A 25,447-nucleotide genomic window follows, 5' to 3' on the forward strand; every position below is an offset into this window, starting at 1 on the left:
TTTATTTATTTATTTGTTTGTTTGTTTTTTTGAGAGGGAGTCTCATTCTGTCGCCCAGGCTGGAGTGCAGTGGCATGATCTTGGCTCACTGCAGTCTCCGCCTCCCAGGTTCAAGCGATTCTCCTGCCTCAGTCTCCCAAGTAGCTGGGACAACAGGTGCATGCCACCATGCCGGGCTAATTTTTGTATTTTTAGAAGAGACAGGGTTTCACCATGTTGGCCAGGCTGTTCTCAAACTTCTGACCTCAGGTAATCTGCCGGCCTTGGTCTCCCAAAATGCTGGGATTACAGGTGTGAGCCACTGCACCTGGCCCCGGAAAGTCCCTTTTATACACACCCTCTCCCCGTCTTTGGCAGCAAAAGACTGAACTCTTATCTGTGTGATAAGGAGCTGCCTTTTTCTTTTCTTTCAACTTTTTATTTTATTTTATTTTACTTTATGTTCCAGGATACATGTGCAGAACATGCAGGTTTGTTACATAGATAAATGGTAAATATGTGTCATGGTGGTTTCCTGCACCTCTCAACCCTTCACCTAGGTATTAAGCCCAGCATGCATTCGCTATTTGACCTGATGAAGGAGCTGCCTTTTTACCTCTTACTTTTGCATATGCTGTTCCCTCTACCTGTCAGTCTTTTCCTTTTAAACCTGTTAAACTGTCACTCAGATCTTTCAAAAAGTCCACTCAAATGTTTTCTCATCTCCGAAGTCTTTATTCCCCCTCAGGGTTCCTGCCCCCTGCCCACCCACCCAGTCAGTGATAGAATTCCCTCCCTCCACAATGTGACCACAGTTTTTTGTACACTTTGCTTTACTTTAGGTCTTTTTCATATGTATAATCTGCTCACAGGTCTGTCTTCTTTACTGGACTATGAGGGATTTGATTATGGACTGTGTATTGTGTCATTGTTAAGTTTCCTGAGTATGGTACGCATGTTGTGATTATATATAATGTCCTTGTTATTAGTAGATACATCCTGACACTTTTAAGGGTGACATGATATCACATTTGCAACTTTCAAGTGGTTCAGAAAAAAAATGTGTATACTGACCACACCCTGCCCCTACCCACAGATAAAGCAAATGTGGTAAAATGTCAATATTTGACTCTAGATGAAGGGTATGTAGTGTATTCTTGCAAATTTCCATAAGTTTGGAATTTTGCAAATTAAGGGTGGAAAAAAAAAGCATGGATTTCGGCATTAGACCTGATGGGTTTAAACTTAATTGTAAAGCTTTATCACCTGCTTTATTTTTCTTTCTTCTTCTTTTTTTTTTTTTTTTTTTTTGAGACTTGAGTCTCACTCTGTCGCCCAGGCTGGAGTGCAATGGCGTGATCTCAGCTCACTGCAAGCTCTGCCTCCCAGGTTCATGCCATTCTCCTGCCTCAGCCTCCTGAGTAGCTGGGACTACAGGCGCCTGCCACCATGCCTGGCTAATTTTTTTTTTTTTATTTTTAGTAGAGATGGGGTTTCACCATGTTAGCCAGGATGGTCTCGATCTCCTGACCTCGTGATCCGCCTGCCTCGGCCTCCCAAAGTGCTGGGATTACAGGCGTGAGCCACTGTGCCCAGCCCACCTGCTTTATTTTTCTTTGAGCTGTGGGGCTTTTGGCAAATCATTTCCCTCTCTTGCTAAGGGTTTTCCTGACTATAAGCAGGGCTAATAACTGTACCTAACCCTATAGGGTTATAAAGATGAAAAAGAATGATGAATGTAAGGGGCTAAGCCAATGCCTGCCACATAGTGAGTGCTCAATCAATGTTAACTATTGTTATGGCCATATATATTGTCAATATATGTTTACATAAAGGGACAAGCTTGGGAAAGTTGAAATACCCCACCTTAAAAGAGCTGGTGTACTAGTGGAAAAACACAAAATACCTCATTGTCCTTATTTGAAAGACCTGAGGCATTTGGAATTGCCATTGAATCTCATTCCAGGGGCAAGGGTGGTGTTAAAGAAATCCACTGGGGATAAGGTAGAGGGTAGGCCAGGGAGGAAGGGTCAACCAAGGTCTGAGGAAACAGAAAGACGCTGTGGCAGGCAGTAAGATAAACTTGGGGACTCAAGGGTGGGGACGTAGTGACTATTGTCTCCCCCTCCCCCTCCAGAGTGGGTAAGTCACTGATTAGTTTAATTGCTCTGCCTACCCATGCCCCCTTCTCGGAGAGCTTTTGTTTTCAGCCGTGTCATCCAAATCTAGGATGGACATGAGGTGTTTGCAAGCCCTGGACCCCTGTGTGCTTAATGCTCATGGAGAAGGACAGTTCCCCAGGAGGAAATCAAACCAAGAGTCAGCTTTATAGTTGCATTGAGAACTTTAATGGAAAGCCGATTTTTCATGTTTGCCAGTAAGCTCCTGTGAGGGGTTGAGATGGAAGCTTAGGAGTGCAGTGTTCCTCCCCTCTTTGCCTCTAGAGGCATGCTGACTTCCTTCCTCATCACAGAGCCCTGGCAAAGCCAAGGGGCTTCAGAGCTCAGAACCTAGAGACTTCCTTTTGACAAAGCAGCGCCTCAGAGGCTCTTCTAGGCTTTAGCTGGGGAGGCTTTTTGGTGTTGTTGTTGTTGTTGTTGTTGTTGTTGTTGTGACAGAGGCTCACTCTGTCACCCAGGCTGGAGTGAAGTGGCACAATCTCAGCTCACTGCAGCCTCCACCTCCTGGGTTCAAACAATTTTCCTGCCTTAGCCTCCCGAGTAGCTGGGATTACAGGCATGGGCCACCACACCTGGCTAATTTTTGTATTTTTAGTAGAGATGGGGTTTCATCATGTTGGCCAGGCTGGTCTCCAACTCCTGACCTCAAGTGATCCACCCACCTTGGCCTCCCAAAGTGCTGGGATTACAGGCATGAGCCACCACGTCCAGCCTAGGGAAGGTTTTTATAACTGCTGCTGTGTGGTAGAATCTGGGCCCTTCAAGGAGCGGGTGGGGTAGGATAGTGAGGGGAAGCCTCCCAAGCTAGGACAAGAGCAAGCAGAAACAGGCAAATTTGTGTAAGTTCAGGTTCAAGGACTCTCCATCCTAGCTCATCTCCAAAGAGTTAATGTACTCCCGAACCCATTTCTTCTCTGGATTGGCACACACTTGGCGGTTCTTTCGGGTGACAAAGCTGTGGGAGAGGAGAAGAAGAGGGAGGATGAGACCTTGTCAGTACTGGGACAGCCAGTTAGGGGGATGAAGTGGATTAAGGTATAAAGGGAAATGATAATGGTATTGGGGTACAGCATATTTGGAGCTCCATAAGATTTTATTTGTGGCTTTTAAGGAGAGAACATTTCCTCTTCTGTTGGATCAAAGGGCTCCAAGCCAGAAACAAATTTGTGTGCATTTTAATCACCTTCACACAAATACATGTAGCCTGAAAAGCTAAGAGGATATGGAGCCTTGAAGCCCAGGGCTGAGCCTGCCAATCACTAGACTTTTCTCCGCACTTCCTCTGTTCCAGGCCTTGTGCTGGGTGCTTAAGATGCAGAGAGAATAAGGTGTCCCTCAAGAACTGAGTCATGGCTGAATAAGTGGGAGACGAGAAGTTCTTTTTTTTTTTTTTGAGATGGAGTCTTGCTCTGTCACCCAGGCTGGAGTGCAGTGGCACGATCTCAGCTCACTGCAACCTTCGCCTCCCGGGTTCAAGCGATTCTCCTGCCTCAGTCTCCCAAGTAGAGACTACTGGCGCCCACCATCATGCCCAGCTAATTTTTGTATTTTTAGTAGAGATGGGGTTTTACCATGTTGGCCAGGATGGTCTCAAACTCCTAACCTCAGGTGATCCACCCACTTCGGCCTCCCAAAATGTTGGGATTACAGGCGTGAGCCACGGCGCCTGGCCTTTTTTTTTTTCTTTTCTTTGAGACAGAGTCTCACTGTCACCCCGGCTGGAGTGCAGTGGCACGATCTCGGCTCACTGCAAGTTCCGCCTCCCGGGTTCACGCCATTCTCCTGCCTCAGCCTCCTGAGTAGTTGGGACTATAGGCGCCCCCCACCACACCTGGCTAATTTTTTGTATTTTTAGTAGAGACGGAGTTTCACCGTGTTAGCCAGGATGGTCTCGATCTCCTGACCTCGTGATTCACCCGCCTTGGCCTCCCAAAGTGCTGGGATTACAGGCATGAGCCACCGCACCTGGCCGAGAAGTTCTTAAAAGAACATCTGATTTGGTTTTAGACAACGCAATGCCTGGCACACTCAACAAATGAATACATCTGTGCATGGGTGGGTGAACGAAAGACGGGCATGACCTTGAGTCTTCATTTCACCATTTATTAGTTTGATCATTTTGTGCAAATCACTTAAAGCCTCTGAGTCTATTTGCTAAGCTCATGTAGATAGAAATAATAGAAATGTAGATAGAAATAATGCTTTGCACAATTACTGTGAAGCTCAAAGGATAATATGTGTGAATAAGTTTGGAAAAATACCATTCATGTGTTGTTACTAGAATGCTCTGAAACTTCTGCTTTAGGGTGGATGAGAGCAACATGAGACTAAAAGTCCTGGTACTAGACACTGTGGCTCAGGGGAGCTGAGGGCCGTGAGAGAATGGCAATGTCAAAGCACTTCCACCAAGTAACCAGCCAGAATGTGGAGGCCTATGAGAATCAGAGGCCTTATCTCTATAGTCATTGATGATAAAGCTGGAAATGTAAAAGTTGGGGGTCATGAGGGTCAGTCCAGCTGCCTGCCTCACCTGTCTGCTGGGAAACTGATTCTACCTGTGGGAGACCTTGGGCCTTGCTAGCAGTGCTGCCAATTAACACATTACTTCAGGGTCAGTCCTGCCTACTTACCCTTTCCCATTTTGGCTTTTCCTTTAGGGTTTTTTCCTGCACATTATTATTATTATTATTATTTGAAATTTGAACACTGATTTTACTTAAGTTCAAATACTGGATATGTTTTTTTTTTTTTTTTTTTTTTTTTTGAGACGGAGTCTCGCTCTGTCGCCCAGGCTGGAGTGCAGTGGCACAGTCTCAGCTCACTGCAAGCTCCGCCTCCCGGATTCACGCCATTCTCCTGCCTCAGCCTCTCCGAGTAGCTGGGACTACAGGCGCCCGCCACCACGCCCGGCTAATTTTTTGTATTTTTAGTAGAGATGGGGTTTCACTGTGGTCTCGATCTCCTGACCTCGTGATCCGCCCGCCTCGGCCTACCAAAGTGCTGGAATTACAAGCGTGAGCCACCGCGCCCGGCCCTGGATATGTTATTTTAGAGATTCTCATAGGAAGAAAATCAACTATTTATTGTGCAGCCATCCAGAAGTTTATTTATTTATTTTTATTTTTGAGACAGGGTCTCACTGTCACCCAGGCTGGAGTGTAGTGACATGAACACAACTCACTGCAGCCTCAACCTCCTGGGCTCGAGTGATCCTCCCACCTTAGCCTCCTGAGTAGCTGGGACCACAGGTGTACACCACCACACTTCGCTAATCTTTTAAAATTTATTTTTGTAGAGACAAGGTCTTACCATGTTGCCCAGGCTAGTCTCAAATTCCTGGGCTCAAGCCATCCTCCTACCTCAATCTCCCTAAAATGCTGGTATTACAGGGGTGGGCCACCATGCCTGGCCAGAAGTTTATTTTATTTTTTATTTTTGAGATGAAGTTTTGCTCTTATTGCCCAGGCTGGAGTGCAGTGGCACAATCTCGGCTCACTGCAACCTTCGCCTCCCAGGTTCAAGCGATTCTCCTGCCTCAGCCTCCTGAGTAGCTGGGATTACAGGTGTGCACCACCACGCCTAGCTAATGTTTTTGTATTTTTGGTAGAGACAGGGTTTCATCATGTTGGCCAGGCTGTTCTTGAACTCCTGACCTCAGATGACCACCCGCCTCAGCCTCCCAAAGTACAGGGATCACAGACGTGAGCCACTGCGCCCAGCTAGAAGTTTATTTTTTAAATCTTATTGACCCATGCAGTATGCCACATGATTACATAGCATAACAAAGGAATTATGTGTCTCAAACAACACAGAAATTCCGCCTTTGCTTTTGTGATTACTATCACATTAAAAAAAATAGAAATGTATTCCCTAGATGGAAGTATTATTCCCAAATATGTTCTGATGTGCTATGTACCCACCTCATTTAAATATTTCATCACTCATTCATTCTTTGGTTTAATATTTTCATTCTTTCTCTATGCATGTATTGGTGTGTCTGTCAAAGTCATTAAGCTCTTGTGGTTCTCCTGATTCTGTGCCTAACAGCATTAAAATTTTTTTTTAAATTGTGGTAAAATATTCATAACATAAAATTTACCATCTTAACCATTTTTGGATGTATCCTGCACATTCTTGAGCCTAAATGTTTTCCGACAAAGTGAAGCCATAGATTGTCTGGTGAGAATGATGATTTCTTGGTTTCTCTTTGGGTTTCCCTTTCCCAGCCTCAGTCAGAGCCACTTGACCATCTCTTTTTCTCCCACTCCGGTGTGCAGAGATGAAAAGGGAATGGAAGCAGTATTCTGGCCTCTCATACTTTCTAGAGTTTGTGTTCTTATTTAGGGTGGTGTGAGAGTTTCAGACACAGACCTTGCCCTTGTTAAGCCAGGAGTCATACAGGAAATCCTGCCAGACTTGCTATCCCTCTCTCTTTGGCATCCTTGACCTGTGGCTAGGAAGTCAAGAGGCCAGGAAAACAATACCTGAGGTGAGGGTAGCTCAGGCCTCCATTTCCTGCCCCCAACGTCCTGGCAGACTGTGATACCAAAGAACAGCCCCTCCTTGCCAAGTCTTCCCTCGTTACCTCCATTTTTGGCACCCTCTGCTTGCCTGACTTCCTCCTTCTGCCTACCCCTTAAGAGCGGATGTTCTCAAAGCTGCTGCCCTTTTCTCTTCTTTGTGTTTTTTCCTAAGTCTCTGGCCCTGGGCCTGGCACACAGTTGATGCTTAATGGATGTTTATTGAATGAGTAAGTGAATGAATGAATTGCATTCATTCCTTAAGTTTCACCTGCTACTTTTGTGTATGCAATAATGCATTTAGATGATGATGATAATAATAAGCTAACATTTATGCACCTACTGTGTACCAGAGCATATTCTAAGCATTTTCATCTTACTGTGACCCAGTGGGGGAAGTACTTCTATTACCCTATTTTGTAGAGGAGCTAATTGGGGTTACGAGAGGTTAATTGAAGGGCCTACACTCACCAAGTGTCATAGCTGGAGTCCTAACAAAGCAAACTAGTTCTAGAGCCAGTACTCACAAAGGCAGGCTGCGTTGCCTTTTTAAAATTGGGATACCCCTTTTTCCTACAAAAGAATGTCATATTTTCAGCCCTAACACCCTTTCCTCAGCTACCAACCCTTCATTTCACCGCCACCACCGGACATATCCACAGGGTTGTCTTGCTGGCACCTTAGCTCTTTCCGCTTTAAACAGCTCTTCCACAAGGCTTAAGATGGTTCTGTACTTCGCCAGCCAGAGGTGGAAACCTCAGTGTCATCCTGAACCCCCATCTTTCTCCCTTGCTCTTGACCTCAAATCACCGCTAGGGCTTGCAAATTCCACCTTTGAAGGTTTCAAAAGTGTCTGTCTTTGAAACCTCCTGCCTCTCCTTTCCTTCAGGCACTGTTCAGCCTCCAATACTACTCACATGGATAACAACAGTAGCCACTAAACTGGACTCCTGTTTTCTCAGCTTTCCCTGTTCTAGCTCATTTTACACTTGACAGCTGCATTTAGCACTTTTGCTGCATTTTCCTGACACTGTGCTTTCCTACATGGAGACTGTACATAAACCAAAGTAGAATCCTGGGGGACAGACTCTTTTCCTGATATATCCCATTCCCTAGGCTTTTCTCTGCCAGGCCAAATCTCTCCTCAGACAGCACCATTTGCAGCAAACCTGTAAATCCCTGAAGCTGAATGTGTTTCCTCTCTCTTTCCCTTGTCATGTTTTTTTGTTTTTTTTTTTGCTGGGTACTCTAGTCATTGCTGTGTCTGTCTTGCCCCTCTTATTAGACTATGAGCCCCATAAGGTTGGGCTGGGACAGTGGCTTTAGTAATCTGTGTCTGCCAATAGTATGTGCTCAGGGAAGGACTTTCTTCTTTTGAAAAATATTTGTGTTCAGAAATAAAATTAGTAGTTGTTAAATATTACTGCTATACTTAAAAGCATTCATCAGACCCAAAGTCTGTCTTTGAATACCTCTAACTTTGCCAGTGTCATAAATTTTTGGATTAAAAAACTTCACCCTGGCTGGGTGCAGTAGCTCACACCTGTAATCCCAGCACTTTGGGAGGCTGAGGCAAGAGAATTGCTTGAACCCAGGAGGCAGAAGATGCAGTGAGCTGAGATCGTGCCATTGTACTCCAGCCTGGGCAACAGAATGAGTGAGACTCTGTCTTAAAACAAAAACAAAAAACAAAAACTTCACTCTTATATAGGAAACTTCAGAATTGCACTTCATTTTTTAAGTCTCTATCATAAATTTCTTAAGCAATTGTCACTAATGACTTTTCTATAGTAGAAAGAGGAGGCTCTAGAGATGGGCTTCATCCCACATTTACTGTGCAGCCTTGACTAAATCAATAAACCTCTATGAATCTTAGTTTCAATACCTGAAACATGGAGGGAATTATGCATACTTGTCAGAGCTAAGTGTAATTTAAAGACCATGCACATAAGACATTTGACACATAGTAGGCATTTCCTATATAGTAGGGTTTATTATATTTTTCCAAATATACCAGCTTGCGTATTTAAAGGTGAATCTCATTTCCTTATTTCTTCTCTGATGGATGGCTTTTTGTTTTTTTATTTGACTACAATTATAGATCCCTGACCTCTGACCTGTTCTCCCTAGTTCCTCTGAGATTTAGGTGGATTTGATTGGGTGTGAAATATGGGGGAGTGTGTGAAATATGGGATTCTTCACTGAAGGGGATGACTGACTTGATCTTCCCCACATAGGAGTATTCCAGACCATGTTTCAAGTAAAGGCCACACTAGTAAAGATTGGAGTCCTAGGCCAGGCGCGGTGGCTCATGCCTGTAATCCCAGCACTTTGGGAGGCTGAAGCAGGTAGATCACGAGGGCAGGAGATCAAGACCATCCTGGCTAACACGGTGAAACCCCGTCTCTACTAAAAATACAAAAAGTTAGCCAGGCTTGGTGGTGCGTGCCTGTAATCCCAGCTACTCGGGAGGCTGAGGCAGGAGAATGGCGTGAACCCAGGAGGCGGAGGTTGCAGTGAGCCGAGATCGCGCCACTGCACTCCAGCCTGGGCGACAGAGTGAGACTCTGTCTCAAAAAAAAAAAAAAAAAAAAAAAAAAAGATTGGAGTCCCAGGAACATAGTCCATCGGAATGGGCATGATTCTCTAAGGACAGCTTGTCTAGTCTTTTTACATGATAGCAGGGAACTCTGAGGCTAGAGATGGAGGAGCTGTGGCTGCTTGCAGCTGGAGGATGGGTGGGAGTGGGTAGGGCATCCTCCCAGATGCCCTGGGGGAACAGGCTCTGGGAGGGCTCCTGGGGGAACAGGCTCTGGGAGGGCTCCATGGGGCTGAGACTCACACGACTGCTGGGTTGGAGCACTTGCCACTGGTGTAGAAATACTCCTTGATGTGGGCACGGGGCAGTGGGCGGGCAATATAGGCAAAGCAGCAGGGTGTGGTGTCTGAGGCATCTGGAAGAGGAAAGGAAGGAGGGAGACCCTTTTATTCATTGCTACTGCACACTTGACATTGTCCTGGACACTTTGTATGATTTATTTACAAAGAACTGTTATCTTCCTTGACAGAAACTGAGGCTCAGAGAGGTAAAGTCACTTGGCCATGGATAAACAGTGGCAGAGCGGGGATTCCAACCCCTCATCTAATCCTTGAGCCAAGCTTGTATCCATCCCTCTACACCATAACCCTCTGCCCTGGGCTCTCAGGGCCTCCTCCTGGCTTGTCCTGGGTCCTCTGGCCTCATTCTTGTCCTTCCAGGATCCTCAATGGATTCAGAACTTGGTTTCTTTGAGACCTACGGCAGGTTGTGGGGAGGCTTCCAAAGCTCAGGCTCCATGACTCAGCCAGGATCCTAAGAGGGGCCTGGAGATGCATGTTGTATCTTGGGAGCTCTGGTTGAGCTGCAGTGAGAAGGGCTCTCAACAGAGAACTTCTCTGTTGGTCAGTTAATTCAAGATGACGCTGAGAAGCATCAGTTGCCACTTCCCAGCAGAGGAGGAGTTTTTATTTTCCCAGCAAGATGGAACCAGGTTTGAATACCAGTCTCCCCATTTCCTAGCTGTGTGCCTCCATGGACAAGTTACTATACCTCTCTGTTTTCCCATCTGTACGCCAAGGACAGCTACTTAAAGAAGAGTTATGGGTATTAAATAAGATGTACAAAAATCGGCCGGGCGCGGTGGCTTACGCCTATAATCCCAGCACTTTGGGAGGCCGAGGCGGGCGGATCACGAGGTCAAGAGATCAAGACCATCCTGGCTAACATGGTGAAACCCCGTCTCTACTAAAAAATACAAAACATTAGCAGGGCGTGGTGGCGGGCGCCTGTAGTTCCCGCTACTCCGGAGGCTGAGGCAGGAGAATGGCGTGAACCCGGGAGGCAGAGCTTGCAGTGAGCCAAGATCATGCCATTGCACTCCAGCCTGGGCGACAGAGCGAAGGCTCCATCTCAAAAAAAAAAAAAAAGATGTACAAAAATCAGCACAATGCCGGATCCATAGTAACCATTTAATTAGCTTTTATTATCCTCTCCTTGTTTTAATTTGTTTTTTAAATGTATTCACTCTAATAAAGCCACGTACCCTCTCATAAGCCAATTTTTTTACATTTATGAAATGAGAGAGACTATGGCTGTCTCAGGGTCTCAGGAAGTTTTAGTTTAGTTAAATTTCTTAGAAACCCTGCTGCTGACAGGCATGAGTCAGACGTGTTTCAAAGTCAGTGTGAGCTACTCATGACTACTAATCTCCCCAACATGAGTCCACACTCAGTGAACACCTGTAGGCCTTGGGGGTATAGACCTTGAAGACAGGAAAACTGATCAGGAGATCCCTGCCATGAAGCAGCATAGAGATCTCTCAAGGACAACAGGACATCTGGGTAAGACAATCCATAAGAATGTAAATAATGGGGTTCAGACAGTATTCATGCTACAGTTGAAAAGAGGGCAAGGGGTGGGACAGTCATTGGGATGGGGTAGGCATTCTAGGCAGAGGCCGACTCCAGGGGCTGTGGTGGTCAAGACCAGGACTTACATGGGGAGGCAGATGCAGGAGCGCAGAGGGCGGTAGCAATGAGGATGACAGCGAGGGCCGCCGCGGAGACCTTCATGGTACCTGTGGGAGAGGCTGTGCGAGGTCTACATGCTGTCTTGATCCTCTGCAGGGATCCTCTGCAGGAATCCTCTGCAGCTCAGGCTGGCCCTTTATAGGGCTAGTTGAGGGGCACCCCCTAAGGGGAGTTTCCAAAATAGCAACCAAGCATTGGCCTGTATCATAAGTGAAATTGCACAAAACGGAAAAGAAAACTGAAATAGCCTCCGGAAATCCAAGTCTCTGTCTCCGCCTCACTGCTCTCTCATCTAGAGTGAGCTCGTCAGTTTCCCCTTTGACCAAGCACCAGTGGTGGAAAAATTTGTCTGCTGACATCCTTAGTTTTACCTTCCAGGGAAGGGGTCCTCCTCAGAGAGCAGGAAGCTGCTTTCTTGGGGACAACAGGGAGGGGCAGTTAGGACAGGATCAGAAGTCACTGAGTCTTTATTACTCACTGAGTCACTGAGTCTTCAAAGTTCCTGCTTATTCATTATAGATCTTATCTCCTTTCCCTCATTCATAGAAGGATGTTATTTATAAGGTGTTTTATTGAGGAGGGTCCTCTGGATATACAGTCGCCAAAGGAGGTGAGCACACTCACACTGTAAATTGAGACAGTTGATCTGAGCTGGGCATTGGGAACCTTTTCACCAGATATGAGTTGGAATGAGTCCTCTTGTGGGAATTTCTTGCTTTCATCCTGGTCATAGGGTCTCTTCCATTTACTTGCTAAGCGACCTTTGGGAAAAGTGCTTAATGTCTTTGAGTTCTATTTCCTTGTTTATAAAGTGGAATAATTGATTAGAGGCTTGTTGAGAAGCAGAGAGAGAGAAAGATCTCTTACAGCATACTCTACCATTATTGGCTACCATTTACTGAGGGCTTATCTGTGCCAGCCACTGTTCCACTGTCTTAGCGCGTGTCATCTCATTTACTATTATTATCCCCATTTTATGAATGAGGAAACTCAATAAATACTGGGATCCCATCTCACTGTAAGGCCTTGTTGGGCACAAAAGTTACAGAATATGAAAGCTTCAAAGGACTTTAGGGATCATTTTTTCCATGTTTTTCAGTTGCACAAGAGGAAACCAAGGCCCAGTGAGCAGGAGTGACTTGCTAAGAACACACAGCAAATGAATGACAGAGTTGGGATCAGAATCCAGTTGCCCTCGCTTCCACTTCAGTGCTCGGTCCATTAAGTACTGCCCAACATTAAAGCGTTCGTGGTTAGGAGTATCCTCAAAACTGAACCCATGTGGAACTTGGGGATTAGAGCTAGGGTCCTTACTGCATTCCAAAGAACTGGATACAGTAAGTCTTCATCAATTCCTATTTTAGTAGTTCAGAATTAGCAACAATTTGGTATGGGCTAGGCTGAAATGGCATCTGAATAATAATATATATTATATATATAATATATAATAAAATATATAATTATTATATTATTATATAATTATTAGTAATAATAATTATTTATTATTATTATTATTATTTTTGAGACAGTCTTGCTGTGTCACCCAGGCCAGAGTGCAGTGGCATAATCTCGGCTCACTGCAAGCTCTGCCTCCCGGGTTCACGCCATTCTCCTGCCTCAGCCTCCCGAGTAGCTGGGACTACAGGTGCCTGCCACCATGCCCAGCTAATTTTTTTGTATTTTTAGTAGAAACAGAGTTTCACCATGTTAGCCAGGATGGTCTCTATCTCCTGCCCTCGTGATCCGCCCGCCTCGGCCTCCTAAAGTGCTGGGATTACAGGCCGCACCTGGCCAGCATCTGAATTATTTAAGAGAAAAGTGTTTATTGAGAGTGACAAAAGCAAAATAAACAAAATGTAACCCTCTACTGAGATCATTTTCTGTTAGCTACTCTCACACTTGTAACATGGTGGTTGAGGGTGACTAAATCACCCAGAATGGGAAGACTTTGTCACATTTCTTCCTCACGATGACTTTGAGGCAGAGTGGTTGTTCTTCTCATTTGACCAAAGAGGAAAGTAAGCCTCAGAACAGATAATTAACATCTTCAAGGTCACGCAGCTGATAAGTGGGATTTGAAGGCAGGTGTTTCTGATGACCATGCTCAAGCTCTGTCCAGTGAATCACATCAGTAAGGCAGTTAACAGTTATCAAGACCTTTCTAGGTTACAGGTGCCATTCCAAACTTTTTTTTTTTTTTTTTTTTTTTTTTGAGACAGAGTCTCAGTTTTTTGATCGGGCTGAAGTGCAGTGGCGTGATCTCGGCTCACTGCACCCTCCACCTCCCAGGTTCAAGCAATTCTCCTGCCTCCTGAGTAGCTGGGATTACAGGCGTCCGCCACCATGCCTGGCTAATTTTTGTATTTTTAGTAGAGACAGGGTTTTGCCATGTTGGCCAGGCTGGTCTCGACCTTCTGACCTCAGGTGATCAGCCCAACTTGGCCTCCCAAAGTGCTGGGATTACAGATGTGAGCCACTACACCTGGCCTTGTTCCAAGCTCTTTACAACAATTGTCTCATACCCTCCTTACAGCTCAATCAATTAACAATGGAAACATAATTTTGGAAAGTATGGCTATCTCATTTAAAGAAGCAAATTGCAAGCACTTTAGAAACATTCATCCAGCCACATAAAAATGTTCTACCAATTGTTTCCTTCACAAAGCCCCGTTAGGTCTAAGGTAAGTTACCAAACATGTGAGAGGTTCTGGAAAAGGCGGTGGGTTAAGAGCAGGGACTTGGCAGTTTCTCCTGTTTATTGGCCAGGTGGCCTCAGGTAAATTATTAATCTCTCTGGTCTCAGTTTCCTTACCTGTAAATCAGTGATAATAATAATAGTCCCTCACACAACTATGGAGACAATTAAGTCCCTATAAATGTTCTCATGCTTGCAAAGCTCTTAGTGCAACGTCTGATGCATGTTAAGTACTTAATAACATTGCATGTTATTATCATGTTATCATTAAGAGTAAGATATCAGTGCCTTTAAGGATATTCTGTAATTTATGCTTTTCAGCAGTCTAAACCCCCAGTCAACATGTATTCGTGAAATTTGTTACAAAAAAATATTTATTACAAAAAGTCTTTCTTTTTTTTTTTTTTTTAAGACGGAGTCTCTCACTTTTGCCCATGCTGGAGTGCAGTGGCACAATCTCAGCTCACTGCAAGCTCCGCCTCCTGGGTTCACGCCATTCTCCTGCCTCAGCCTCCTGCGTAGCTGGAACTACAGGCGCCCACCACCACGGCCAGCTAAATTTTTCTATTTTTAGTAGAGACGGGGTTTCACCGTGTTAGCCAGTATGGTCTCAATCTCCTGCCCTCGTAATCTGCCCGCCTCGGCCTCCCAAAGTGCTGGGATTACAGGCGTGAGCCACCGCGCCCAGCCACAAAAAGTCTTTTTTAAAACAGATGGGTAGTTGAGGCTTAGAGAGGTTAAGTGACTAGCTTATAGTCACAGCCTACAATAGTAGAGTTCAACATTAAACCCATGTCTGGGTTCATGGGCTTTCTACCACACTTCACTGTTTCTAGAGAAAATCATAAAATGATTGCCAAGGCTCAGTTTTCTCCTGTGAGCTCAATTTCTGTTTCCTTTCCTTGATTTCAGTTTCCCTCTTTAAGGAAGAAAGGAAAGTGTTTTCCTGGATACCAGATATGCTAAGTTGGGACAGGAGCTAAGGACAGAGGTGAGGAAACCCGCAGACAACAGTGACATGCTCCTCATCTTTGAATCCCAGTGAACCTTTCCACTGTGTGTGTGTATGTGTATCTGTGTATAAGTGGTGGTGGGACAGGGAGTGGGTGGGTAGGATGGTGGGATGTTGGGATTGCTGAGTAGGAATAGGCAGTGGGAATGTCAAGAGTATTTTTGTTGCTGTTGTTGTTTGAAACAGGATCTCACTCTGTTCTCCAGGCTGGAATGTAGTTGCTGATCACCTGCAGGCTTGAACTCCAAGGTTCAAGCGATCCTCCTACTTCAACCTCCTAAGCAGCTAGGACTACAGGTGTGCACCACCATGCTGGGCTAATTTTTTTTTTTTTTTTTTTTTTGAGACGGAGTCTGGCTCTGTCGCCCAGGCTGGAGTGCAGTGGCATGATCTCGGCTCACTGCAAGCTCCGCCTCCCAGGTTCATGCCATTCTCCTGTCTCAGTTTCCCAAGTAGCTGGGACTACAGGCTCCCGCCACCATGCCCGGCTAATTTTTTGTATTTGTAGTAGAGATGGGGTTTCACTGTGTTAGCCAGGATGGTCTCGATCTCCTGACCTCGTAATCTGCCTGCCTCAGCCTCCCAAAGTGCTGGGATTACAGGCGTGAGCCACTGCACCATGCTGGGCTAATTTTTAAATTTTTTGTATAGATGGAATCTTGCTATGTTGCCCAGGCTGGTCTCGAACTCCTGGCTTCAAGTGATCCTCCCACCTTGGCCTCCCAAAGTGCTGGGGTTGTAGGCATGAACCACCACACCCAGCCATGGGAGTATTTTTGTTCCCTTTCAGTGATTCCAGTGGATTGTGAGGAGCACAGGAGGGAGGAGAATCTAATTTTTATTTCATTTCTACCATTCATTTTCTCCTGTGCAAAATCAAGGTTTGGGCTTGATGAGCTATCTTCAATTTTTTCTCTGGTGCTAATGTACTGATTCCATAAGCAAATTAGAGAACCCATGTAAACAGTATAGTGCCTGGTACAGGGCGGGTGTTCAGTGAATGGCAACTATCATTGTTATTCACCCAGCACATTATGTTCCTGAAAACCAGGAACTGCTTCCTGTCTGACCCACTGCAGTGGTGGAGAGGATCAAGGGAAATAATGATCATGGATGTGCTTAGGAGACGTAAGGTGAGGTACACCACCATGGAGCTGCTCTGCTCTCCCTGTCCCTTCAGTGTGCATGGTCCATATCACTCAGCCATTCCTTACCCACTCTACAGATTTTACTGAGAATTGCTGTGAGCTGGGCAATCCTTCTACACTCTGCAGACACCATGGCTAGTAAGACAGGCAAAGACCTGCCATCTGGAGCTTGTTTGGATATAGGGTAGGGGGACGGGGAGAAGGGAGATAAACAGTAAACAAGTAAATTTACACTCTTTTATTGTGAATCATCTTTTCACTGGTCTTGTCTTAACTCCATGAACACAGTGACAGCGTCCTATGTGTTTTCTGTTTATTTGTATTCTCCACCTGCTTTCCGATAAATGTCTTAGATATGCTGCTAAATCAATGCTGATTAAGTCATACTAACTTCTTGTAGCATCCTGATTAAATGGGCTCTCTGGAGTCAGACTTCTAGGTTCAAAATCCAGCTTCATGACTTATTATTTATTTATTTTTAATAAAAACTATTTTTAATAAACATCATATTTACAACATGACGTTTTGATATACATATACATAGTGAAATGATTATTGCAGTTAAACAAATTAATATATTCGTCTCCTCATACAGTTACCGCTATTTGTGTGTGGTGAGAGCACTTGAAATCTCTTCTTTTAGAAAATTTCCAGTATTCGGCTGGGCGCGGTGGCTCACACCTGTAATCCCAGCACTTTGGGAGGCCGAGGCGGGTGGATCACCTGAGGTCAGGAGTTCAAGACCAGCCTGGCCAACATGGTGAAACCTGGTCTCTACAAAAAATACAAAAATTAGCCGGGCATGGTGGCACACGCCTGTAATCCCAGCTACTCGAGAGGCTGAGGCAGAATGCTTGAGCCAGGGAGACGGAGGTTGCAGTGAGCCGAGATTGTGCCACTGTACTCCAGCCTGGCCGACAGAGAAAGACTCTGTCTCCAAAAAAAAAAAAAGAAAATTTCCAGTATCCAATACAATATTAATAACTCTACAGTAGTCCTCCCTTATCTGTATTTTGGTTATTCTGGGTTTGCTTACTGAGGTTTCAGTTACGCTTGGTCAACTATGGTCGGAAAATATTAAATGGAAAATTCCAGACATAAACATTTACATAACTTTTATTACAGTATATTGTTATAATTGTTCTGTTTTGTTATTATTGTTGTTAATCTCTTACTGTGCCTAATTTATAAACTAAAGTTTATCATAGGTAGTATAGGAAAAAACACATAATAAAATAGTATATAACAGGTACTATCCATGGTTTCAGGCATCCACTGGGGGTCTTGGAACATCCACCACAGATAAATGGGAACTGTTGTAGTCCTCATGCTACACATTTCGATTCTACATAACTGCAACTTTGTGCCCTTTGACCAGAATCTCCCAATTTCTCTTACAGCCCCGCCACTGGTAGCCAAAGTTCTACTCTTTGCTTCCATGTATTTGACTTTTTTAGATTCCACATGTAAGTGAGATCATGTAGTATTTTCCTTTCTATGTCTGCCTTGCTGTTATTAATGATGACTTTCAACAAGTTGCTTACTTTCTCTGGGCCTAAATTTCTTCATCTGTAAAGTAAGATATTGGACCTAACCTGTTTGGGAGGCAATTGAGCCATTAAAGAATCCGATGAGGGCTGGGCACTGTGGCTTATGCCTGTAATCCCAGCACTTTGGGAGGTGGAGGCGGGTGGATTGCTTGAGTCCAAGAGTTCAAGCCCAGCCTGGGCAACATGGTGAACCCCATCTTTACTAAAAATACAAAAATTAGCTGGGCATGGTGGCATGCCTGTAGTCTCAGCTACTCGGTGGGGAGGCAGGAGGATCGCTTGAGCCCAGGAGGCAAAGGTTGCAGTGAGCCAAGATCGAGCCACTGCACTCCAGCCTGGGTGACAGAGTGAGACCCTGTCTCAAAAAAGAAAAGAAAAGAAAGGGCCAGGTGCGGTGGCTCATGCCTGTAATCCCAGCACTTTGGGAAGCCGAGGCGGGCGGATCAGGAGTTGGAGACCAGTCTGGCCAATGTGGTGAAAGCCCGTCTCTCCTAAAAATGCAAAAATTAGCTGGGCTTGGTGGCGGGCGCCTGTAATCCCAGCTACTCGGGAGGCTGAGGTAGGATAACTGCTTGAACCCAGGAGATGGAGGTTGCAGTGAGCCGAGATCACGCCACTGCACTCCAGCCTGAGCGACAGAGCAAGACTCTGTCTCAAAAAAAAAAAAAAAAGGCCAGTGCCTTGGCTCACACCTGTAATCCCAGCACTGTGGGAGGCCGAGGCAGGAGGATCACTTGAGGTTAGGAGTTTGAGACTAGCCTGGCCAACATGGTGAAACCCCGTCTCTACTGAACGTACAAAAATTTAGCCAGGTGTGGTGGCACATGCCTGTAGTCCCAGCTACTTGGGAGGCTGAGTCAGGTGAATGGCTTGAACCTGGGAGGTGGAGGTTGTGGTGAGCAGAGGTCACGCCATTGCACTCCAGCCTGGGCCACAGAGTGACACTCTGTCTCAAAAAAAAAAAAAAAAACCTGATGAGGATGTGAGGGTGATCTGGCTGCAACATCTGTCACCCTATTGATCACCAGGGTTGGTTCTGTTACCAACCATAGTTTCTTGGGTTCTCAATGCAATAGAAATTGACATGAGGCCAAAAGACTTTTCCCAGACAACACTTCATTGGAGCTTTTGCCTGGACATAAGGGAGGCAGCACAAGAGAGAATTCCCTGACTGACTCTGCGCAAAGAGCCGGTAGGGCTTTTTAATTAGGCAGAGCATGAGAACTGACATCAGGGGTAGGGTATGCAGGCTGGGCTGGGCAAAGCATGTGAGGGGTAGGGTATGCAGGTTAGCATTATCTGGTTGTAATGGTTACCTTGAGTAATGGGCTACCTGGTGGTCTGGCTGGGGCAACAAGTCTGTAAATCAGTTGTTCAGCATTCCTTCCTGAGATGGAATACTCCACAACCTTGGTTTGATACTTGGATTTCCTAAGGCCAGTTCCTGGAATTTGTTAAGTAAACGACATGGTTGAACATGGTGTCAGTGAGATGGTGGTGTGGGGTTTGTGATCAGTGGGAATGCATGAAAGAAAGCTCAGTGCTGGTGAGCTGCAGCCAAGTCCCACTCCCAGTCTGTCTCAATTTAGCTGATCTAGCTGGCTATGCCCGTGTCGCCTTTTCTCTTTACCGTTCCATATGCATCCTTCCTAAAGCTGCGCACTTGGTTTAACCACCCAGCGGGTTCTTCTTGCCCGCTGCCCAGATAGAGCAAGTTTATCAAGACACAGGAATTGCAATAGAGAAAGAGTTTGATACAAATAGAGCCAGCTAAACAGGAGACAGGAGTTTTATTATTACTCAAATCAGCCTCCCTGAAAATTTGGAGGCTAGGGTTTTTTAAAGGTAGTTTGGCGGGCAGGGGGCTAAGGAAGCGCGAATGCTGATTGGTTGGGTCGGGGATGAAATCATAAGGAGTTGAAGCTATCCTCTTGCACTGAGTCGGTTCCTGGGTGGGAGCCAGAAGACGAGATGAGCCAGTTTACTGGTCTGGGTGGTGCCAGCTGATCCATCAGAAGGCAGGGTCTGAAAAATACCTCAAACACCAATCTTAGACAACAATAATATTATCTCCAGGAGCAATTGGGGAGGTTCGTGATCTCAAGGCCTCTGGCTGCATGACTCCTGAGCCGTCATTTCTAATCTTGTGGCCAATGTGTTAGTTTTACAAAGGCGGCCGGGCACGGTGGCTCACGCTTGTAATCCCAGCACTTTGGGAGGCCGAGGCGGGCGAATCACGAGATCAGGAGATCGAGACCACGGTGAAACCCCGTCTCTACTAAAAATACAAAAAAATTAGCCAGGCGTGGTGGCGGGTGCCTGTAGTCCCAGCTACTCGGAGAGGCTGAGGAAGGAGAATGGCGTGAACCCGGGAGGCGGAGCTTGCAGTGAGCCGAGATTGCGCCACTGCACTCCAGCCTGGGCGACAGAGCGAGACTCCGTCTCAAGAAAAAAAAAAAACAAAGGCTTTCTGATCCTCAGGCAAGGAGTGGGTTGGTCTCAGGGAGGGACTGTTATCATCTTTGTTTCAAAGTTAAACTATAAACTAAATTCCTCCCAAAGTTAGTGCTCCCTATGCCCAGGAATGAACAAGGGCAGCTGGGAGGTTAGAAGCAAGATGGAGCCAATTAGGTCAGATTTCTTTCACTGTCATAATTTTCTCACTGCTATAGTTTTTGCAAAGGCAGTTTCAGAAGAGGACAACCTTCCCCAATAGAGGAGGACTGTTCTTTGGTTAAGGGTATACGAGTAGCTGCGCTCCCCTGCTAGAACCTCCAAACAAGCTCTCAAGGTCCATTTGTAGGAGAATGTAGGGTAGTCAAACTTCCAAGACTCCAGACACATCCAAATGAGGTGTCGCATGTGGCAATGTGCCTTTCTTAAAAATAATAATAATAATAATGATAATCTCATGAAAGCTGTGAACACTTCCACCAATCTGTAGAGACCTACACAGACAGACACATGTAATTTTGCATGTAAGGAGTTCATAGACACTGCAGGCTCACTGATGGGCCTCTTGATCCACAGGGCTTGTTCCTATCAGCTTTCATGCCTCTGGCACCCCTTTTCCTAGCATACTCCTCTAAAGCCAGGCCCATATCCCCTCAGCCTAGTGTAGCCCCTCTCCTCCCCTCCCTTTCTGGCACAGTCTTTTTTTTTTTTCCCCCCGTCATTCACTCTTTTCCAAAGCTAAGCTGGCTGCTAGCCAAGGCTCACATTGTGATGTTAGGAACCCAAATGCAGGCAGAGAAAATGAAACCTTACTCCATCTGGATTCCAAAGCTTTTATCTCACATGGAGTTCCCCTCCTGACTTCAGACTGTGGGCAGCAGCTCTGGCTGTTCCACTGCTCTTAAAAACATGCCCAAAGCAGGGAAATTCCCCCCATCCTCTAGAAATCTGGGACCCCGAGAGAAGCCTGAGGCAAAGTCATTTCCTCCTGATGGACCTTAATTTTCCCCATCTGCAAATTGGAGGTTACTTCCTGGTTGTTTCTCTCCTTCTTTGCCCCTGTTCACAAGTCTAAATATTCCCCACCTGAGACTGAAAGCTATCTCACTCTTTGTTTCTGAAGGACCCTGCATGGGGTAGGTGCTCCATTGGTGCTGGCTGGAGGATCTGCCAGAGGCAATAGGGTGCAAGCCAAGACCTCGTAGCAGGCTCAGGGGACTTCCCAGGAGGAGGCAGAATTTGAACCTGAGACTCTACAACATCCTGGCCTTGATTTTTCGTCCAGCTCTGGTTTGTTCTTTCTGTGTTATTCTGTTCTGCTCCTCAATTCCTCTCCCTTCCCCCACCCTCCCCCTCCCCTCCCCACCCCTTCCCCCACCCCCTCCCCCTCCCCTCTTCTGTCACCTTACACTGTGCACTTTAATGCACATTGCACTATGTCAGGGTACTAACTTTGACAACTGCTCTCATAACTCCAACCACATTCAGGCTGAGGGTTGCAGCTTGGCTCCCCCTCACTCTTCTCACCTTCACCACACAAGACATTGGCTGTGCACAGCCACTTGTTTATTGCAGCTGGAGACCACATTCGGAGTGTTTGTTGATCACAGCAGCGCTCACCTGCCTCTGGTTACTGGAGGAGCCTGTTACAAGATATCTTGGGGGTGGGGTGACCATGGGAACAAGGCCCCCGGAGAAGCATCAGTTCTTCCAAAATGGCTGGGTGCCAGATGACTTCAGACTGTCCTTCTCTTGATACCTTGGGGTCTGTTTTTGTTGTTGTTGTTGTTTTCCTCTGCATGTTGGTGGCTGGTGGCTTCCCCTCATGAAGTACTCTTCAAGAATTCTTATTGCTGGAGCACTGCTGTCCCCTGCACACCCCACCCCTGCCCTCGGCCCCACTGCCTCCAGGCCCCGAGAGAAAGCCTGGTAAAACAGGACAAACTTGGGGTTGAAATCAGACAGCACATACTTTCTGTATGTCGTTTTTTGTTTGATTTTTCTTTAGAGATGTTGCCCAGGTGGGAATGCAGTAGCTGATCATTGCTTACTGTAACCTCAAACTCTTGTGCTCAAGCAATCCTCCTGCCTCGGCCTCCTGTGTAGCTGGGACTACAGGTGCATGCCACCATGCCTAGCTTTTTTTTTTTAAAAAATGTTTTCTATTGAATGTGGCTTTTGTGGCATAATTTTTTTTTTTTCCCCTAAAGAGGGGATCTCACTATGTTGCCTAGGCTGGTCTCAAACTCCTAGCCTCAAGTGGTCCTCTCACCTTGGCCTCCCAAAGTGCCGGGATTACAGGTGTGAGCCACTGCATCCAACCCTTTCTGTATGTCTTTTTTTTTTTTTTTGAGATGGAGTCTCACTCTGTTGCCCAGGCTGGAGTGCAGTGGCACGATCTTGGCTCACTGCAACCTCTGCCTCCCAGGTTCAAGTAATTTCCGGCTAATTTTTGTATTTTTAATCGAGATGGCATTTCACCTTGTTGGCCAGGCTGGTCTTGAACTCCTGACCTCAAGTGATCCACCCGCCTTGGCCTCCCAAAGTGCTAGGATTACAGGCTTGAGCCACCACGCCTGGCACTTTTCCGTATGTCTTTGAACAAATTATTATCTATTTTTCACCTTGGTTTGCTTTCTGGAAATGGGGCTGAGAATACCTAACTCCTAGGATACTTCAAAGGATTAAATGAGGCAATCAGTAAACTGCCCAACACCATTTCTGGCACAAAGTAGATACTTGGAAAACAATTCCTTCCCTTTCTTTCCCCAAATGTCAAGGTGCCAGCATTTCTTCCCTCAATGGCTTCCACTCCCAGTAGAGATGTTCATCTCACCGAGAGTTAGGAGGCATGGCAGTGGGGGAGGGGAAGTTGGGGATTTTCTGTGAGCTGTCAGGCACCATGCTAGACACTACACATTATTTCACTTATTAGGAAGAAACACACAGAAAATGGTGATGACTCAGACTTGCCCTGAGCTCTCCTGCCCTCAATGCAGTGGGCTACAGACACTCAGCCCCATGCTCTGTCCTTCACTGGATTTCTGTCTCTCAGAGCCTGGCCACAGAGGGGGACGTGATCCTTCTCCCTTCCTGGCTGTCTTTGCAAGCTAGCCCACATACCCCTTTTCAAAGAGTTTCACAGAGAGGCTTAGGAAGGAAGCCTTAGAAAAGAAGTGACAAAGTTTCAGAATCTTACAGGATTCTGTAGTTGTAGTCTGGATGCTGCTCTTTTTTAGCTTGTCCTGGGAAGCCCCTTGGCTTCTTGCCTATTACTTCCATTCTCAGGGATGGGGGTCCCAGTCCCCTGCTTCCCCACTATGCTGCTTCCCCTGCTTTCTAGTGTTCAGGTTAGAATATTAGGGCCCTTAGAACCTTCCTAGGCATTCATTGCATTTTTGAGGCTCTCCAGCTTGCATGAAAAAGTCCCCTTGGGGAATTTCCTCAAATTAGGGTTTGGAAATTCTGCACCATAGTCATTCCTTCTAATGTTAGCTTTGGGTGGTGAAAAGAGCAAGGAATGGGAATTAAGAAACCTAAGCTCTAGTCCCATTGCAGCTCCAAACCCACTTGTTACATTTGGCAAACCACTTGCCCTTTGTAGGCCTAAGTTTCCTCATCTGTGAAATGAGGGTCTGACAATGTTATTTATTTCCTTCTTAGTTAAAAGATACAAAAGTAAAGGATTTCTAGTATACTAGAGTGAGATTTGGGGGCAAGTGTCCTGTTTGCTCCCCAAATCAGTTCACATTACTTCTCCTATGGGTAAGTCTGAGGGAGTAACATACCTTCTTTCCCTCTTATCCATCAAAGGCCTAGGACTCACTTTACCATTTAGCTCATGAACTTCTGTGAGCAGCACTGTCCTCCTCCACTTACCCACTCATTCCTACCTTTCCACTCATCCCTTCACTCCATCCTGTCCAGCACGCGTCTATTCATTCATCTATTCCTTCACATCTGCATCTTGTGTCTGTTAAAATTCTTTGTATTCATGGCCAGGCACAGTGGCTCATGCCTGTTATCCCAGGACTTTTGGAGGTTGAGGTGAGAGGATCGCTTCAGCCCAGAAGTTCAAAACCAGCCTGGGCAACATAGGGAGACCCTGTCCTGTCTCTACAAAAAATTTAAAAATTAACTGGGCATGGTGGCATACACCTGTGGTCCCAGCTACTCGGGAGGCTGAGGTAGAAGGATTACTTGGACCTGGGAGGTTGAAGCTGCAGTGAGCAATGATCACACCACTGCACCCCAGCCTGGATGACAGAGCGAGACCCTGTCTCAGGAAAAAAAAACAAAAAACAAAAAACACATTATTTGTTCTTAAGTGGAGAAAACTTGTGGACTGGGAGTGTGGAAAAAACAGTCAACATGCATTTTTCCTGTTCTCTTACACCATAATAATACAGAAGACTTCTGTGACAAAATATGTAGGGGTTTCTTCCCACACACCAAGTAAGCAATTAGTTCTGCAGTGGACACAGCCGGGTGTCCGCCAGTTAATTCAACTGTGACACCATCTACCTGGAAATAGCCTCAGAAACCACAGGTTGAGGAATCAGTTCCACAGAACTGCTCCCTCCTTCCCACCAGTCACGAGTCTGGGCTTCCAGAATGTCTGACCAGCTGGCTTCAAGTTGGGGTTACCATGACCCACCCTCTTCGGGGTTGATTAATTTGCTGGAGGAGCTCACGGAACTCATGGAAGCACTTACTTACATTTAAAAAGGATGCAAATATGGCCGGGCGCGGTGGCTCACGCTTGTAATCCCAGCACTTTGGGAGGCCGAGGCGGGCGGATCACGAGGTCAGGAGATCGAGACCACGGTGAAACCCCGTCTCTACTAAAAATACAAAAAAAAATTAGCCGGGCGTGGTGGCGGGCGCCTGTAGTCCCAGCTCCTCGGAGAGGCTGAGGCAGGAGAATGGCGTGAACCCAGGAGGCGGAGCTTGCAGTGAGCCGAGATTGCGCCACTGCACTCCAGCCTGGGTGACAGAGCAAGACTCTGTCTCAAAAAAAAAAAAAAAGGATGCAAATAAATAGCCAGATGGAAAGATACACAAGGCAAGATCTGGAGGAGCTTCTGTTCCTGCAGAGTTGGGGTGCACCACTCCCCCAGCATGTGGATGAGTTCTCCTTCACTGTCCCGTCAACCTCCATGCGTTCAGCTATCCGGAAGCTCTCTGAACCTTGTCTTCTTGGGCCTTTTATACACTCATTGGATAAGCATGACTAAAGCATGGACAACCATGTCGAAATTTGAGTGGGCCAAAAGGGTATGATTTAATACTAACAGACCGAGGGTGGGATCCAGCACGGCCTGTCTGCTCAGATTCTTT

At 46.1% G+C, this 25,447-nt stretch overlaps 1 protein-coding gene across 1 annotated transcript; it reads right to left on the reverse strand.

The window, feature by feature from the left end:
- Positions 1-2,304: 2,304 nt before the first annotated feature.
- CCL5 (C-C motif chemokine ligand 5) lies at positions 2,305-11,378 on the reverse strand. The gene is made up of 3 exons (XM_055256038.2): positions 11,215-11,378; positions 9,522-9,633; positions 2,305-3,114 (listed from the first exon to the last, which is right to left on the reverse strand). The coding sequence occupies exons 1-3, from the start codon at positions 11,288-11,290 to the stop codon at positions 3,027-3,029; spliced, it is 276 nt and encodes a 91-aa protein (XP_055112013.1). The 5' UTR covers positions 11,291-11,378; the 3' UTR covers positions 2,305-3,026.
- Between the last annotated feature and the right edge of the window lie 14,069 nt (positions 11,379-25,447).

Source organism: Symphalangus syndactylus, chromosome 20, assembly GCF_028878055.3.
Source record: "Symphalangus syndactylus isolate Jambi chromosome 20, NHGRI_mSymSyn1-v2.1_pri, whole genome shotgun sequence".
In the NCBI taxonomy this organism is placed as follows: domain Eukaryota; kingdom Metazoa; phylum Chordata; class Mammalia; order Primates; family Hylobatidae; genus Symphalangus; species Symphalangus syndactylus.